The sequence below is a fragment of the Gymnoscopelus braueri genome (genome assembly GCF_963280865.1).
Source record: "Gymnoscopelus braueri genome assembly, contig: SCAFFOLD_121, whole genome shotgun sequence".
Classification (NCBI taxonomy): domain Eukaryota; kingdom Metazoa; phylum Chordata; class Actinopteri; order Myctophiformes; family Myctophidae; genus Gymnoscopelus; species Gymnoscopelus braueri.
In genome coordinates, this window is record NW_027660871.1 from 35132 (window position 1) to 55000 (window position 19869).

Below are 19869 nucleotides of genomic sequence, written 5' to 3' on the forward strand. Positions count from 1 at the left end.
CTGCATAACGAGTACTTTTATTTTACTTTTGGTACTTTAAGTACATCTTGATGCCAATACTTTTGTACTTTTACTCAAGTAAATTTTGAATTCCAGACTTTTCCTTGTAACAGAGTATTTCTACATTGCGGTTGATACCTTTACTGAAGTACAAAATGTGAGTACTTTTTGCACGCGCACACACACACACACACACACACAGACACAGACACACGCACGCGCACACGCACACGCACACGCACACGCACACGCACACACCTCTCCAGCACTCACTCACCACAATGACGGCGTCGTTGAAAAGGCCTTCTCCGAATATGACGATGTAGAGCTCCTCGTTGACTCCCACGTTCTCCAACACGTTGATCGCTGCCACGGGATCCACCGCAGCGATGATGGACGCGAACAGCAAGTTCTCCTGGACCCCCAAAAATCAACAAAAAGAAAGCATGAGGCGAAGGAACAATAAAATACATTTACAGCTGATGGTTATGCCTAATTATTATCAATATGTATACCACAAAGTGTACCACACTGAAAATATCAGATCTAGGCCACTTGTAGATCTGATATTTTTGGCATGGGACACTGTCATCCAATAATGCAGTAGATCTGAAAATGTTTTGTGCCAGGGACCCCCACGAGAGAAGATTTATGTAAAAAACTAAAGAATTCAAACAAGATTTTTCACAAATGTTCAAATATAGCAGATCTACAAGATCACAGCACAGAGTGACGTGCTGAGAGCTTGTATATCTGCTATATTTGAATGGCCAACATATAAATAGACCAAGTGGATAAAATTATTGTGCTGCGATATTAACACGTTTTGCTATAGCGTCCCATTATTTTTATTTTTATTTTATTATCTTAATCTTTCGGTCACCGGAGGTACAATTTAAAGTGTGTGCAGCCTACTAACTGATTAGCAGTGTCCTTGAGCAAAAACACTTAGCCCCAGATAGGGCTCTGAAACCTTGTCAGAGGTGTTAACCAGCAACCTACCCCTAGGGCTGGACACTGTCGGCTCTATTCTGTGCCAGTTTTCCCAGCCGCAACGCTACCCTTAACCTGTTAAATACTGATAATGGAGCTGCGCCGCCCCAATAGGTTATTCTAGCACCTGCTCTACCCGTCACCATTATGCCGACGCCGTTATTTGTGCGTGGAGGTGTGCCCGTGGGCGTGTTGTTGCTATATCCCCCACATTGCAATTCTACAGACACACATGGGTACGGGTTTCGGGGGGGGGATAGTGGAATCTATCTAATTTAGTTCTCCTTGGATCGCCACCTTGCCGTGGTGGAGAGCCTTGTGTGTTCCGATGAACCTGAGAGCGATGCCGTCTGGAGCTTAAGCTCCTGGTAGGGTCACCCATGGCGGTAAGGTCAAGGGGGAGGTTCCAGACGAAGAGCGATCCAAAAAAAAGACCTCAACGGCGGAGTGGGCGAATGATGGTTGCAGAGAAGCTCCACAACGGTCACAAAGGCGGAAGAAGGCTGCAGCAAAGATGGGCCCCCAATTGTCTTGGTTTCCATGCCATTGGACCCTGGCCCTCTCTTTGTCAAGGATAGTGTGGTGGCTGGCTGTGCACCAGTCTCCCCACTTTAAAAGATCCCACGCACAGGCGTTCTCCTGAAGGACCCACCATTACCCAATCCCCCCTACAAGTCCTATGGCGTTCAGGAAACGGTAACGGGAGCAGGACAGTGAAGTCTGGGAGCTTCTAGCCATGCACTGGCACATAGGCGGTGGGTGTTTGATTCAGTCGCCTTGCTCTCGGACCGAGGCAGAGAGAACATTTCGGCAGCTGCACCCACGTCTGAGCAGCCCTATTTAGGGTCCACTCTGCTCACCCCACACGGGGAAGGGGCTAGAAAAGGTGCCCTAAAAATAGCCTGCCTCTTATAAACCTGACTGGAATACCGCATCCAGTGGGTTCACCTTTTAGCGGTCGAAAACAAACAAGAAAAACAAAAACAATGAACTTTGGAGCCTGGAACGTGAGAACACTTATGGACAGTGCCTCCAGCAATCGTCCAGAAAGAAGATCTGCGATCATTGCCAGGGAGCTGAAAAGGTGGAAGATCGACATCGCTGCCCTGTCCGAAACCCGCCTGGCCGAGGAGGGGCAACTAAAGGAGGAGAAAGGGGGATACACATTCTTCTGGAAGGGAAAAGCGGCTGCTGAACCCAGAATCCACGGAGTGGGATTTGCCATCAGAAACCGGCTCATCTCCCAACTCTCCGAATCTCCAGTAGGAATCAATGAGCGTACGCCTGAGGCTCTCAAACGATCAGATGGCCACGGCTGTGAGTGCCTATGCACCAACCTTGGACTCACAGGATGAAGACAAGGAGACCTTCTATGCAACCCTAGACCAGGTTCTATCGAACATCCCGAAAGAAGATAAGATCCTCCTACTCGGGGACTTCAATGCCAGGGTAGGCAAGGATCACAATCTCTGGAAAGGCACTCTAGGCAAAGAAGGTGTTGGGAATGTCAACACCAACGGAGTCCTCCTTCTGTCAAAGTGTGCCGAACATGAGCTTGTGATAACTAACACCCTTTTCCGCCAGAAAAACAGGCTCAAAACATCCTGGATGCATCCCAGATCGAAGCGCTGGCATCTCATAGATTATGTCATTGTCAGGGCCAGAGATCGCAAAGATGTTAACATCACCAGGGCCATGATCTGTGCGGACGACAGCTGGACAGACCATCGCCTCATCCGCTCCACAATGAACATCCAGCTGCGGCAGAAGAGGAGGACACAAAGGAGTCAAATCCGCCCTAAATTTAACATCGACAGCCTTGGAGACACAGACACGGTGCAACTTCTTCAAAACGCCCTGTTTGTGAGACTCCCGGAAGAATATCCTGAGGATGTGGAAGAACACTGGAAGGCTCTTAAGACCACACTACTTGAGACCAGCAAGGACACCATTGGCTACAAGACCAGGAAACACCAGGACTGGTTCGATGACAATAACACCGAAATAGAACAGCTTATCGATGCCAAAAGGAAAGCCTTTTGTTCTTGGCAGAACGACATCAACTGCAGGGACAAAAGGCAGGCCCACGCCAAGGCAAAGGCACTTGTCCAGAGCAGAGTGAGAGAGCTGAAGAACAAATGGTGGATGGAGAAGGCCCTGGAAATTCAGAGGCTTGCTGACTCTGGGGACACCAGGGGTTTCTTCAATGCCACCAAGGCTGTTTATGGGCCCAGCTATCGAGGCCTAAACCCCCTCCGCTCTAAAGATGGACAAACCCTGCTGAAGGACGATGTAGGTATCAGTTCCAGATGGCGAGAACATTTCCAAGAGCTTCTGAATCGAAACACCACAGTGGAGAGGGAAACCAGATTCCTCAGCGACCCATCATGGAGAATTTGGGTGATCCCCCCACCGAAAAGGAGGTCATGGATGCCATCAGGAAACTGAGTAATAACAAGGCCTCTGGACCAGATGGGATTCCAGCAGAAATCTTCAAGCAAGGCGGACCAAAGCTCCTTTGCCACATCCACAGCCTCCTTGGTAAAATCTGGGAAAAGGAGGAAATCCCAGCCGAACTCAGGGACGCCTTGATTGTCACTATCTTCAAGAAGGGAGATAAGGCAGACTGTGGCAACTACAGAGGCATCTCCCTCCTGTCCACAACAGGAAAAATACTGGCCCGTATTTTGGCCAACCGGTTACTGCCGCTGTCAGAAGAGATCCTCCCAGAGTCGCAGTGCGGCTTCCGTCCTGCTAGGGGAACCTCGGACATGATTTTTGTAGCTCGTCAACTGCAAGAAAAATGTCGGGAACAACACCTACCACTATACATGGCGTTCATCGACCTCACAAAGGCCTTTGACTCTGTGAACAGAACTGCCCTCTGGGGTGCCCTCTCCAGGATAGGATGCCCGGACAAGTACCTGAAGATCTTGCGTCTGTTGCATGACGATATGACCGCAACTGTAGTTGGCAATGGCGGCTCTGAAACGGCTCCCTTCAAAGTTGTCACTGGTGTCAAGCAGGGATGCATCATTGCACCAACCCTGTTCGCCATCTTCATCTCAGTCATCTTTCACCTCACCAGCCAAAACCTACCTGAGGGAGTCAAGTTCATCTACAGGACAGACGGCGGGCTCTTCAACCTGAACAGGTTCAGGGCAAAAAGTAAGGTGCTTACATCTTCCATTACAGAGCTCCAGTACGCAGATGACAATGCTCTAGTTGCTCATTCTGAGCTGGACCTCCAGAACATCTTGGATGCTTTTGCCAGAGCTTACCGACTCCTGGGACTTGACATTAACATCAAGAAAACTCAGGCCCTATACCAACCAGCTCCTGACACACCCTCCCAACCCCCCACAATTTGTGTGGGAGATAACATCCTGGAAAATGTGGATCAATTCGCCTACCATGGCAGTCTTCTTTCCACGAGAGCTGTCATTGATACCGAGATTCACCACCGCATAGGGTGTGCCAGCGCAGCTTTTGCTAGGCTGAGGAAAAGAGTTTTTGAGAATCGTGACATCCAGACCAAGACCAAACTCCTTGTCTACCAAGCTGTAGTTCTGCCCACTCTGGTCTATGGGGCTGACAGCTGGACCACCTACAGCAGACATCTGAAGGCTCTGGAGCAGTACCATCAGCGATGTCTCCGCAAGATCCTCAGGATCAACTGGGAAGATAGGCGAACCAACGTCAGTGTTCTGAAGGAAGCTAACATCCTCAGCATCACCACAACCATCATTCGGCACCAGCTGCGATGGACCGGCCATGTCATACGCATGCCAAACAGTCGCCTTCCGAAACAAATGTTGTATGGACAACTGAAGGAAGGACAACGTACCCAAGGGGGTCAGAAGAAGCGGTATAAAGACAACATCAAAACCCACCTGAGGAAATGCCGCTTCAACCTCACCAACTGGGAGGAGGCTGTCCCCCAGAGAGACTTGTGGAGCAGGATGGTCCATGAAGGCACGGCACACCTGGAAAAGGACCTCCACTGTGCCGCGGAAACAAAGAGGCAACAAAGAAAGGAGAGATCCACCACCAAAACAGCTCCTCACACCGCCACCACCACCACCACCACCACCACCACTTACATATGCCCCCACTGCAATAGAGACTGTGGATCCCGGATTGGCCTCTACAGCCACCTGAGGACCCACAGATGACCAGACCCACCTACAGGAGGACAATCATACTCGTTTCGAGTGATCGCCGATGATGATGATGAGTGGAATCTAATACCACCCGCCGGTTTCTAAAATCACCTGCCAAGTGCACACAGACACTACAATGGCTTTGTGCGTTGGACCATGAGCCGTGTTGCCAGCCTTGGCGAGAAATAAGCAACCGCAGGTCTATGAAAACAAAAAGAAGCAACTAGCCACATGAGCACTTCAAACTACTAACTAGAGCTTTCATATCCCCTAAATATTTCAGCCCGGCTCGACTAATAATTGACAAATTAGGCCCAGCCCAGCCCGTCAGTCATTTTTCTAAAGAAGCCTTATTTCTCATTAAATCTTGGTAATTCGTTAATTCTTCCAGCAGTCTATATTTTATTTAAAAAACAGCTTGGAGCAAATAGGGCTATATAAATATATACACTGCCCCATAACCATTTTAAAAATGATTATGGTTATTCTATGAAATATGTTTCATAGAATAACCGTAATCATTTTTGTGATGGAGAAATCACATCCAATGTTACCTTCTAGGCTACTGCCCGCTGTGCTCTCATTTGAAGAAATAATCCAACATTTACTTTGAGGTGAAAAAGACATGAAGAAAGCTCAATAGTCTGAAGATGTCATGTTATGGTTTAAACTTTAAAGGGTGCTCGATCTGCTGCTGCGTCATGACTTGATTTAACTTTTGCGTTGCGCTGCCCTGTTGATTAATTATTTGGCATCAGCTGTGTAAGAATATATAACTATTTTAAATGGCTTTCATATACTCTTGGGGATCTGACTAATATGACAAGTTGCTTATTGTGAACACAATAGCCTACGCTACAAATTAATTAATATGTGAATTTATTTGGATGTAAAAAAAACGTAGACCCGGCTCAGCCGGTGCCGACGGGCCGGGTCGGGTCCCGTTGGGTTTGGGCTAAAATCTTAAGCACTTACATTTTTTATAAGATGATAGGATCATCTAGTGTGATTTTCATTTTGGCTGCTGTCTCGTTAAACCCATGCTGCGGGTGAATATTATATTATAGCCTATATTATATATATTAGCCTATATTATTATTATATTCCCCGCGTAAACGCTACGTTCATGACCCCCCAAAATAACCATATTTGAACTGGGGACCCCCCCATTTTATTTGACTCGGTTCCACAGATAAATATTGTGAAAATAGCAGATCTACAAGCTCGCCAGGCGTTGGGTGCTCCATTGTGGTCTCGTCCCACAGGTTGAGAACCACTGCATTAAAAGCTCCAAGCAAGTTACATGTCTAGTATGTTGTTGACCACGTAATGTAATGTTTTTGGTTTGGCTTCTCCGTGGCGCGCGCGCCTCATTGCATGCTGTCCAAAATAACAGATCTGTAAGCTGTCGACAGACATGACGCAGCGCCGTTGATAGCTTGTATGTCTGTTATTTTGGGTAGGTAGGCGACGCACATACGCATTGCAGCAATGTGTCTGGGTTTGAGAGGCTTTGATTGATGTAAACTTAAAGTTTAGCTCTGTTCGGGATTACTGAACAAAGGTGGATGATGAAAGATAATGGGGACAATATGGAAACTATGGAGCTACTACAGAGATGTTTACACACCCCTGGAATCCATTAGAATGGTGGAAATAGAACAATACAGCCAACGTGAGTACATAGGCTATAGACCTTTCCTAAAACTGTCCAATTTATTATACCCATGTGCTACTGTTTGCCTGTGTACCACGTAGGAGCGTTGTCGCAACATGATGTAATTAATTATTTGGGAGCAGCCGGTGTGTACCAATAGTATAAATATTTTAAATGGCTTTCATATACTATTCCGGATCTGACTAATATGACAAGCTTATTGTGAACACAATAGGCTACAAATTAACATAAAAATGTATTTGGATAAAATTTTAAAAAAGAAGGAAAACAAGCCCAATGCGGCTTATAATAATCAGACCAGGCAACAGTGCAGAGACTGCAGACAGGGAGATAGGCTAGAGCATATATTGGATCGGGGATGACGGCTAGCGCAGTCTTCTCTTAAAGGCAATGGCTTCTGGCACGGTGATTGGTTTTATCATTGTAACGCCCAAACCACACCTATGCATAATGTAAGGGGTAGCTCAGGTGTTTGGCGGGTGAGAGGGGTGCCACAGAATACCGAATTTTGCGGGGAAACGCCTCTTGCCTAGTCCGAAATCCGTAATTAGTGGTTTGTTCAAATTTCACCCTGAATAGAGCCCTGTAAACACTACTAGAGAAAGTAGACTGGTTCGACACCGACCAGTCCTACCTACCTACCCCTGTCCCTGTCCCATGATGGGAGAAAAAGTCATGCACTATTTCCTGTTCAATCAATAGGGTGTTTTGGCAAAACCTTGGGCCACGACCAGTGGTGGAAAAAGTACTCAATGTTTTCACTTAAGTAAAAGTATTAATACTGCAATGTAGAAAGACTCTGTTACAAGTAAAAGTCTGTTAATCCAAATTTACTTGAGTAAAGGTACAAAAGTATTGGTGTCAAAAACGTTTTCAAATGTATAAAATGTATAAAAAATCTTTTGAAATAGCAGATCTACAAGCTCACAATGCGTCGCATCGCGACGCATTGTGAGCTTGTAGATCAGCTATTTTCAAATGGCCAAAATGTATAGGGCTGAAGTGAGTAATGTGTGTTTTGTAATAACAATCAAAGTATACAAAGTAACTAGTAACTAATGTTTTCAAATAATTGTAGTGGAGTAAAAGTACTCTGAGATAGCCTCTGAGATGTAGTGGAGTAGAAGTAAAAGTACAGACAATTGGAAATACTCCAGTAAAGTAAAAGAAAATACCTCAAAATTGTACTTAAGTACAGTACTTGTGTAAATGTACTTAGTTGCTTTACACCACTGACCACTATAAATAAATCACAGAGCAGGGAGTGAACACTTTACACATCATCATCAAACCGGTACCTGCAGGCTGATGTCCTGGACGCCGAACACCTCGATCTGGCAGATGGCGTAGAGGGACAGGCCGATGCCGATGCTGTTCCACAGGGTGCCCACCACGGCGAACCACACCACCGTGCCCACGTTCTCGAAGAAGGCCCGTGTGGGCATGAAGTAGCCGTTCTCCAGCGCGATGAGCGGCAGCATGTAGAGGAAGAAGATGTTGGAGTCCAGCATGTCGGGGGATTTCTCCTTGATCGCGCGCATGATGCCCCCCACGATCAGGCCGATGGAGATGAGCAGACACGTCTCTGGGATCCAGATGGTGATCTTATGGTAGACGTTGAAACCTATTTTGCGGGGGGGGCGGGTTGAGTAGAGTAGAGTAGAGTAGAGTAGAGTAGAGTAGAGTAGAGTAGAGTAGAGTAGAGTAGAGTAGAGTAGAGTAGAGTAGAGGACCAGCCATGTTAATTTAAGAAAAAAACTCAGGGCTCTTACTGCTCTTACTCTCATCCTGAACCCTAACCTATATTCATTACTAAAAACCTGTAAAAGTCTTGAAATTGTGTTATCTGACTTCACTGAATGTAATACTTTTTACATTCAGTCTGTTTACTTAAGAGCAGGAGAGACCCCTGTGACTTAACAAACGCTCTGTAGCAATGATTACTATCAGAATATAGTACTTGAACCTTTTTAACCTACCTTTAAGTAAAACATTTGAGTACTTTTTCCCACCCACCGTCTGTATACATACCAATTTTAGCAAAGGACGTCAGCAGGATCCACAGCGTGATCTCAAAGGGAACCTGGACGCGGTGGTAGTCCATGGTGAACACAGGGAGGTTGGCCCTCTCCTCATTGGAGAAGGCCTGGGGAGCCTCTGTGGCCTCTGTGGGGGTCATATATTCTGTGGACTATATATTCAAATGTTAAACAATACATAAAGCATTCACAAAGTCAGCTAAATAGTTATTTTCTTCATAGGCAACATCTGGTGTTGCTATGATATCTGAATGAGTCAGCGATTATTCGCCGACTCATTCAGACAAAAGTCAATTATAATATCCGTAATACTGATCTGCACACCATCAGTGGATAAACTTGTACAGTAGCCGTATCGGCGACAAGTTACACTGACTGTCCAACATAACCAGATTTGCATACTTCTTGATCTTCAAAGCTGTCCCTACCTACCTACCCGAGAGCAAATTTCTACTGCTCTTGAAGACGGAATCTCTCCTTGTATTGGCCAGGGGAGATTGTGCAATCAGGTTAGCCCACAACCACCAAAACTGCAACTAGTGTTTAGGTAATGGGAGTGCTATTAAAGGGTTAGTTCAGATTTTTTGAGTATTTTCTGTAGGAAATACTTACCATTAATGTAGTGGTTGCAAAGGTATTAATTGATTGCCCGAGTCCCGTGGTCAGAGCTATGGTCCGTGTCTGATAAATATGAAGTAGTTCCGGTAGATTAGTAGATATGGTGGGGGCCGCTCATTAAAAATAAATTAATTTAAAAAACTAGCGTCATTTGTACTGTTGACCTATTTCTACCATATAGAGCCTACTCTGTCTGCGTGAGTAGGCTGCCGCGGCGCAGTGATTCTGGACACAAACATTAGTACCATGTGACAGAGGGGTCGAAATTGAACGAAACCTGCTCTATATGGTAGAAATAGGTCAACAATACAAATGGCTAGTTTTTTGTATTCATTTATTTTTATTTGTTTGTTTCAGGAGTTGTTTTATATGTACTTATTACTGTTACTGCACTTCCAGAGTTTCTGGTGGTGCTGTGCAGCAGGACTGGTGGGAACCACATATACTGTATGCACTTTAGAAAGAGTCTGAGGTAGGAGTTAACTTATGTTTATATTCACTAGGTTTGATAGCAACCCAGAAGCTCATGTACATAATAGAGTGTATTGCATTCACCCAGCATGGTGGTTTATGACTACACCTATATACCATTTTGTGATGTGTAAATAATATTGTTTTCTGTATTGTAGAGTGCCAGTTTGCCAGACCAGACCCTGGTCAGCCCATGCTCCTATCTGTTGGGTACACAGTTGGCTCCTACCTAGGAGGTAGGAAGTTGGGCTTGCTAGTATATTGTATGTATTGTGTAATGATGATGGTGCTCAGTGATTAATTAGTGTGTTTTTATTATTGTAGGCTGACTGATGACACATGTGATTATATATTCGGAATAGTGGTGTGTATAAATAGCAATGCGTCACTGTCGGAATAGCGATGTCTTTAAAACAAATGGGAAACACCTCCATTCAGAAGAATGGAAGTCTTCTAAATAGCGATGTGGCGGAATGGCGATAGTGACGCATTGCTATTTATACACACCACTATTCCGAATATATAATCACAATGAATGTGAATTAATGTAGGCATACTTGGTAAACCATCTCATGCGCATTAATGAGACACTTGCATCTGATCTATTGTCAAATTAGCCCAACATCAAAGCACCTGTGTGTATTAATGCTTCATTAATCCTCCTTTATTAAATAAAATTAAAGTTTACACCTGCCTCAACCATAGGCATATGTCATTTTTGTGAGCAGCACTGCTTTCTTTTTGTCGTCTCCAATTAATTCTGGGCCTTTAGTTTGTAGACAATGGAGAGATTCAGTTTTAACCCAGAATGTACCCAAATCTCAAGCGCAATAGTTCAGGGTTCTCTCTAAATCCTAAGTGTATATAATACATATGTTACTTTTGTGAATAATTATGATAGGCTACACATGAGCCAAGATTTCAGAGTCCATTATCGCGGTGCGGGATGGGGCGCGCTGTGCAAGTTGACACGCAACAAAAAGAAAAGAAAAAGCATTATACCGTTTCTCTCCCTCTCCTCTCTCCTGCCCTCCCGTCTCTTTCCTCCTGGTTGTTCATTGCAGAACAACACGCGCATGGGAGGGAGATCCGTTGTCATTTCATTGTAGATTTAATAAGCAGCCTATTAGCCTACTATTGACTGTACTACAATATGGCTTGGTAACATGAACATGAACTTGGATGCATCACAGCGCCACGCCTTTTTGAACTAGGAGATTACATATTTTCGAAGAAACTGTAGCATTTAAGGAACTAGGAAAAATAAATTAAGCATCTGTGCGGAACTTGGAGCTCTCCAAATTGCCACATTCAGAAGGATTTTTCTCACCTTCACAACAACTGTCTGTGATTCTAATGTCTCTGTCACCACCAGAAGTATGATGAAATTAAACTTTCACCTTAATCTGTCCACTTACTATATTAGTCCACTTCATATGCCCATAAATGAAGTCTTCAAGAGGCGTCCATGAGATTGCGCACAGCTCCACCGACAGCCTGGTTTGGTTTGATATTAGACCAGACTGGACAGTGCACAGTGTGTCTCAAACCAAACGAGGCTGTACGTAAATGCTGTGCAGTGCAATAAACAAATTGATGCTATTATTATTATTATTATTATTAATATTATTATATTATAATTTAGCGCATTGGTGTGAGTGCGCTCCCACGGACGGCCTGGGTCTGTCTGTCTGTCTGTCTGTCTGTCTGTCTGTCTGTCTGTCTATCTATCTATCTATCAGTCATGAACTCATTTTCTCTCTATCAACCACCGATATCAAGCGAAAATAAAACTTCGCATTTGGAAGCTTTTCTGGCAGAGAGCTGCTTGAGTGCGTGCGCTCACCACCTAGTAACGGAGTGTCTGTCTGTCTGTCTGTCTGTCTGTCTGTCTGTCTGTCTGTCTATCTATACATCTATTTAAATATCTATCTAACTATCTATCAGCAATAAGGCCTAGCTGCCCCCCCATAAACAATATCAGTCCAGTAATGACAGCCCCGAATTTAATCTCACAACGCGGGGATCAGCAACACATTGTTGTGAGCTTGTAGCTGTAACGCTGACTGACACCTTTTGATTAATGATGCTTGCATGCATGTAGGAGGTGGGTTAATAATGAATAGGGCTAAAGTGGTTAATGTATGTTTCATAATATCATAATATATATCTGACAAGTAACTAGTAACTAAAGTTTTCAAATAATTGTAGTGGAGTAAAAGTACAATATTTGCCTCTGAGATGTAGTGGAGTAGAAGTAAAAGTATTGGAAATACTCAAGTAAAGCACAAATACCTCAAAAGCGTACTTAAGTAAATGAGTTAAATTCCAGCTGTCTTTATTGTTATTAGTGTGGTTGCCCTAACAGGGCAACCAGACTATAGTTATCTTCACGCTTTATTATTAATATAGATAAACTTTATTTCCAATCGTAACTCCTCCCACAGTTTATTTTTCCCAATTTAGTGCCATATGTCAAAATGACCGGCCTCACCGGGAATCGTGTGCTTGTATTTTGCTAAGAGATTGGTTGCATAGTTTTATTGATATTGATTTATTAGTGCATTAAATTTCCCCATCCACTTTAATGAAAAAGTGAAAAAACTCAAATTCAAGTATTTTTTTCTCAGAAACCGTAAGAGCTAGAGTTACCAGATTTGGAGGGGAGGTTCATAATTTAGTCCGAAATTATTGAAAAAATAATTACACTAATCGGCCACATGGTGGTGCTATAACAGCCCCCTTTACGTTTTGGCCTATAACTCTTGAACCGTAGGTCGTAACATCAAAATTTATTTTTACGCAACTCCCCATATAGGCCACGCCCATTTGCGTCAGGATAGATTTTCCGCCATTTTGAATTTTCTTCAAAACACACTTTTTGCATCTTTTCCTACAGATTTTTTCCAAATCTCACAAAAATCAGTACACGTGATCTATGGACCCATTTCATAAACTTTTCCAAACGGCATTTTGATAGTCCTTACCGTTCGTCCGTAATGATGCCAAAAATCACGAACGAATCGTCCAATCGATCCCAAATTTGAATCACATGTCGAGGGTGGTTTACTCAACAAATTACCAAAAGCATTTCCACTTTGATCCATAGGGGGCGCCACAACTGCGCAAAACGTTTTTGGGGGATCACTCCTCTCAAAATGAAAAGCAGGTGATCTTAGAAGTTACATGACGATGTCATTTGCCATCCGCTACATTTGTGGGAGGGGCCTATTTATTATATAAAATATTTTTATTCTCTGACCTACGGTTCAAGAGTTATAGGCCAAAACGTAAAGTGGACTGTTATAGCGCCACCATGAGGCCAAATGGTGTGATTATTTTTAAAATAATTTCGGACTAAATTATGAACCTCCCCTTTAAATCTGGTATCTCTAGCTCTTACGGTTTCTGAGAAAAAAATACTTGAAATCTATTTTTTTCATTTTCCCATTTTCCATTAAAGTGGATGGGGAAATGTAATTCACTAATAAATTAATATCAATTAAACTATGCAACCAATCTCTTAGCAAAATACAAGCACACGATTCCCGGTCAAGCCGGTCATTTTGACGTACGACATTGGGGGATAAAAACTGTGGGAGGAGATGCGGTTTGAAGTTTTTCAGTTTCTCTATAACAATAGTTTGGTTGCCCTGTTAGGGCAACCACACTAATTACATGTCAAGTGTGGTTTACTCAACAAATCCCCAAAAGAATTTCCACTTTGATCCATAGGGGGCGCCACAAATGCTCAAAATGTAACCTTTTGATGCAAAAACCATAAGGTTGGGGGGACCAATCCTCTCAAAATGAAACGCAAGTGATCTCAGGAGTTGTGTGAAAATGTAATTGGCGCAGCCTCCGACGGTATTCCTCCCAGCGTATTCCTCGAGTCCCGGCGGCAGCGACCCGCGACTCACGTCGGCGCAACCACACTCTGCAATTGCCCTGAATTGCGACGCGTCTAGTTATTATTATTATTATTATTATTATTATTATTATTATTATTATTATTATTATTATTACCCTTATTATTATTATTATTATTATTATTATTATTATTATTATTAGGCCTATTATAATATACTGACAGACTGTGACTGGCTTGAGGCGTGACTGGCCCATGCAAGGTCGAGGCAGAAGGCCCCCACCCTAAGAGCTAGGGTTTGCCTGACGTTTCCTCCAAGGGGGTTTTTCGTTGCCACTGTCGCTAAAATGCTTGCTCAGGGTGGGACTGTCGTTTTTTTTTTGCTCTTCATGTAAAGTGTCTCGAGACAACTTGTTGTGATTTGACACTTTCATAAAATTGACTTGACATGTTAGGTTAAAACTCAATCAATTGGTGCATGTGAGTTTTTCGGTATTATAGTCTGTCTGTAACTGCTTGGAACTGAATAACATTTCAACAGATGCAATCACATGTTCCTGGCGTAAGAAGTATGCCTAATTCCAGTTTCGTCAATAGACAGACAGACAGACAGACAGACAGACAGACTGACAGACAGACACACACACCTAATGAATGGAATGCTCTACCAAAATTAGTGAAGGAGTGCAAAACCCTTCTCTCCTTCAAATCTGCCCTCAAAGACCACCTTCAGGAGGCCGCAACTCACAACTGGCCCCTGTAAAAGTCATTACCCCCCCCCCCCAATTGTACATATTCCTTATGCTGTTTTTCTTCCTTTTGTTGTATAAGCAAAGTGTATGGTAAAGTGTATATCAGTCTGTCTCTTAATGTCATCATGAACTGAAAAGGCCCCCTGTTAATCAAGCATTTATGCTTCTCTAGGAAATGTGAGCCTTTTTAGTTTCTTGCCTATTAATTGAAATCTACTGTAAATCTACTGCTTTTCTCTGCAATTTCTAAATAAATACTTCAATCAATCAATTCAAACCATTATGTTCAGTTCACGTAGCTCTGAGACTGATCAGAACCCCTCCCTCCGTTACACTCTGCATGGCTCTGCGCGGCCTGTGACAGTGGAACGTCTCTCTCTCTCTCTCTCTCTCTCTCTCTCTCTCTCTCTCTCTCTCTCTCTCTCTCTCTCTCTCTCTCTCTCTCTCTCTCTCTCCTCTCTCTATATTAACCTTGGCAACACACCAATGAAAGTATAGTCCCGTGTCAGCAACATCGTGATGGCCTAAAATTAATCTTAATAGCAGTTATTGTAAATAATTTGTAAGTTAGCTCATGGACCTGCACATCAGTCTAAAGACAGCAGGTCAGCATTATAGACAGTTTCTCATTCACAGACATACAGTACAAGCAGGTCCCCACGTTCAGCACCACAGACAGCTCCTCATCATCAGACAACAGGTGGGCGCGTAACCGCGCGTTAAAAGCGGTTTCACTTGTTGACATGCCAATAAAGTATTGAATTCGCCAAAGCCAATGAGGTTTAGGCAATCGTGTAATGTATTGGAAGCACATGGTAATCAATCAAGTTTACCTCTATAAAATAAAGTCCCACCAGGTGATAATTCTCTTTTACCAAACATGGCTTACATTCAAGTCGCCAACAGTCGAGGAGGGAAAGCCCTCGTGATGGAATCGTTCCGTTATCTCCGGAATAAGTCCACCCCTGAAAAAATATATTGGCGTTGTGCCCACCCTGGGTGCAACGTGACCATGCACACACGGTGGCTGGATGTGCAGGCAGATGACCCAGCCATCATCATCTTAAGGCCGCCCGGTGAACATGACCACGCGGGAGAGGCGGATTTGGTTGCCACCACGGCTATAATTGAGCGGATGCTCAACCTGGTGGCAGCCGATCCAACTATCCCCGTAAAGCGGGTATATGACCAGATCGTTGCCCAAACCGCTCTGGTCCAACACATCCCCCCCTTCGAAGCCGTGAAAGCGCGTCTGGAGAGACGGCGGGCCAGGCTCATGCCTCCCATCCCCCGCAGAGTAGAGGACGTCGCCGTGCAGGGGGAATGGGCCGTTACCTGGGGAGGGGATGACTTCCTCAGTAAAACCAACAGGCAGCATGGCTTTTTGGTTTTTGGGACGGATGAGAACGTCCAGAAACTGAGTGAATGTGACCAGGTGAGAACCCCTCTTCAATAAAACGTCGTGTCAGTCAGGGAAATGAAATGTAGCCAATAAGCCAGATCATTAATTTAAATATGCATGATTATCAATGCTTGATCAAGCTAAAGGTGCTGGGGCTGAATATTTGTAATAAGGGTTTTCCGCAATAATATGACACAGGTCTAGTTTATATCAGTATGAATAAAATGCATTTTGAATGTTTTAGATATACATGGACGCCACGTTCAAGACATGTCCGAGGCGGTGCTACCAGTTTGCCACAATACATGGCCTCTACAGGGTCGTCCCCTTCATCATGATTTTAATGAGCGGCAAGACAGAGGATATGTACCGCTCTGTCCTCCGTCATGTTAAGAGGAGGGTCGAGCGGGTCACTGAAGAACTGTAAGTGTGTGTGTGTGTGTGTGTGTGTGTGTGTGTGTGTGTGTGTGTGTGTGTGTGTGTGTGTGTGTGTGTGTGTGTGTGTGTCCAATACTTTTACTTCTACTCCATTACATCTTAAAGGCAAATATTGTACTTTTACTCCACTACAATTATTTGAAAACGTATTAGTTACTAGTAGTTACTTTTCAGATATATAGCCTAAATGATTATATTATGAAACATACATTAACCACTTTAGCCCTATTTAATTTATACCTATTTGAAAATAGCAGATCTACAAGTTTACAACACGCAACACATTGTGAACTTGTAGATCTTCTATTTTCAAATAGTTTAGAACTTTTACTTTTGTACTTTAAGTACATTTTGATGCCAATACTTTTGTACTTTTACTCAAGTAAATTTTGAATTCTGGACTTTTACTTGTAACAGAGTATTTCTAGATTGCAGTATTGGTACTTTCACGTAAATAATTGTAATACTTTTTCCACCACTGCTCGACGCTCACTGTATCATATGTCACTGGTCACTGCACCTTGCTTTTTTATATTTTAACACCTGTCTGTCTGTCTGTCTGTCTGTCTGTCTGTCTGTCTGTCTGTCCATCCCCCCCTTGATGTCCAAGATGGAGCCCTGCCCAAGTCCTGACGGACTACGAAATGGGCATGATGAATGCCTTCAGGGAGGAGCTGCCAGAGACGCGGATCACTGGATGTTTTTTCCACCTGTGCCAGAGCATGTGGCGTAAGGTGCAGGACCTTGGCCTGGCAGGTCAGTGTTGCATGCTGTGTTAAGTTAGCAGACCACAACAAAAAGTAATTGTGTGATTTCTTCACAGGATAAAGAACTAAATATTAAAATGTATAGGTGCTGTATAGGTTACATAAATAAATAAATATACATATTTTAATTTCATAATAATATGCTGATGTGTAGACAATTATAATTGTTATAATAATATACATTCATGGGTAGAAGCTTTTTTTATTTTATAATATAAATTACTACATTCAGTGTTTATGAGTGCTTATGAAATGAGTATAAGTAACTTTTATTTCTTCACTCAACTTTTGCAGGTCCATACAGGCGGGACAGGCACCTGAGAGCCTGGTTCAGGAAGGTGATGTCAACCGGCTACCTCCCTCTCCTTATCCTGAGGCAGAACTTCAGGGCCTTTTGTACCAACAGAGAGACCCGCCGCCAGCTCCGCCGCTACCCCGCGATAGGTGACTTCATCCAATATATGGAGGACACGTATGTGGGGGAGCGGGCACTGTTCCCACCGGCAGTCTGGTGTGTCCATGGCCGGAACTCTGACAACCGCAGCAATAACGCGGTGGAGGGTAAGAACTTAGATTCATTTATTATTATTATTATTAGTATTATTATTATCTTTGGAAATGTCTCATTCCAAATCTGTTGTATTTGCTTCAATATCTCTGAGCAACGTGGGAATTAAATGTAAATGGGCCATGTGCCATGTGTCCTGCATGTATCCTATAGTTCTTATAAATCTATGATTATTTCAGGTTTCCATCACAGATGGAATGTCCGGGTAGACAGGCGCCGTCCATCTGGGTGTTCATCCGAAAACTAAAGGATGAACAGAGGCTGGTGGAGACCGTTTGCGGCCACGTTGATCGCGGGGATCCACCACCTACCCAGCAAATGAAGTGGCGCCGGTTGGAGGAGAGGTTTGAGAGTTTATTCATACTAAGAACAAATAAATAATAAAAGGCTGTTGCATGGCATGGGATTCAAGGAGCAGGTTGAGGCTTTGGCCTAAACTCAGCTTAGGGAGCAGGGGGGTGACGATTGTTATTATATAGCTCCATTAAGAACCTCTCACTCCGCTATCATCTTGGAGCATAGCGGCGTGAGAGGTTCTTAATGGAGCTAGTTATTATAGAACGTATTGTGCACAACAAAAACGTGTTACCTATTAAAATGTATTAATGCTACTATATTGATGTATTATTACTAATATTAATGAACAAATGATTTCCTCCAACAGGCTTAAGATTCTCCGGCGCCAGTACCGCCGTGGACAGAGAACGCTGGACCAGTACTGGCATGCAGGCCAGCACTGCATCCACAACTTTGTGAATAGTCTGTCTGTCTGTCTGTCTGTCTGTCTGTCTGTCTGTCTGTCTGTCTGTCTGTCTGTCTGTCTGTCTGTCTGTCTGTCTGTCTGTCTGTCTGTCTGTCTGTCTGTCTGTCTGTCTGTCTGTCTGTCTGTCTGTCTGTCTGTCTGTCTGTCTTTCGAGTATACATGTATCCTGACATATTGACCAAGCCCAAGTGCTTTGATTCTTTTTTTTGTTTGTTTCACTGTAGTGGATATTTTTCATAGTAGGCCTACTTTTATTTCTACGCCACTACATCTGAGGAAAATATTGTACTATTGTACATTGTGAGCATTGTGAGCTTGTAGCTCTTTTTATTTTCTTTTTCTTATTTTTTCCTCAAAATATTGTATATTAGAAGAACCTGTTGTTGTTGTTTTTTGTGTGGAACAGGAACAGTAAAGTCCTTTATTGATACCGGACATTATTGTAACAGAGTATTTCTTCATTGAAATATTGATACTTTTACTTAAGCAAAACTTTTCCCCCACTGTGCAAATCGTTCTGAAGCTGAAGGTATAGGGTTAATTTGGATATGTGGGCACCTTTTGAATGGGTTGAACCCACTAATGTTGGGAGTCCTTTTGTACTGAAGAGATGAGCGGAATATTGTGTATGTAGCGCCCCAAAGATGCGCACAGACCCTGTAGGTTTAGCTGCTTCTACGATGACGTAGAGCGTGGCTGGCACACGGCAGGAAAAGTGCCTTTTTATTCAAGATCCTCTTCTGCACGCCTCTTGCTCTTGTTCCTTGGTGGACAGCGAATCCCCGCATATTGTTACCATTATCATATTGTGAGATATCCAATCCAAATGTATCTATTAGGAAGACGCATTTTCTTTGAGGATTTGCATTGTGCTACCAATGGCACATTCTCATGCACGTTAATCGTTTATTTCTTGCTGCGCTGTTATAATAACTGCAGTATTTACGCACAGCCTCGTTTGGTTTGATATTAGTCCAGACTGGACAGCTGTGCGATCTTATGGACGCTCAAGTGTCTTCTTTGAATAGACTATCATATAAACGCAAATGACACAAGGAATTAACCGTCTCCCTTCTGCAGATTGTAGGACAATTATAATCACAGACATTTGTTGAGAATTAGAGAGAGGGAGCCTTTGGATTTTGTGCCGCGCTGCGCCCTGCAGCCCCAGCAAAAAAAGAAAAGAAAAAGGGGGTCTCCAGTTCAAATACTATCATTTTTGGGGGGTCAGGGCCTGAAAAGGTTGAAAACCACTGGTTAACCGTGGTGAAGTGTTGGATATTGTCTCCATAGACTACAGGCTGCGCTCACAGAGATCCCGACCGTTACGCAAGAGAAGGAAAGGACAA

The 19869-nt window shown here is 43.6% G+C and overlaps 1 protein-coding gene across 1 annotated transcript in view; it reads right to left on the reverse strand.

Moving 5' to 3' along the window:
- Positions 1–19869, reverse strand: part of LOC308081120 (sodium/hydrogen exchanger 2-like) — a gene marked incomplete at its 3' end in the record, with an annotated part of 37544 nt that overhangs the window by 15908 nt on the left and 1767 nt on the right. Inside the window, exons 2-4 of the mRNA XM_080457514.1 lie at positions 8866–9025; positions 8133–8458; positions 278–415 (exon numbers count right to left, since the gene is read on the reverse strand). Coding sequence (XP_080313640.1) covers positions 278–415; positions 8133–8458; positions 8866–9013 — 612 coding nt within the window. The remainder of the gene's footprint in view (positions 1–277; positions 416–8132; positions 8459–8865; positions 9026–19869) is intronic.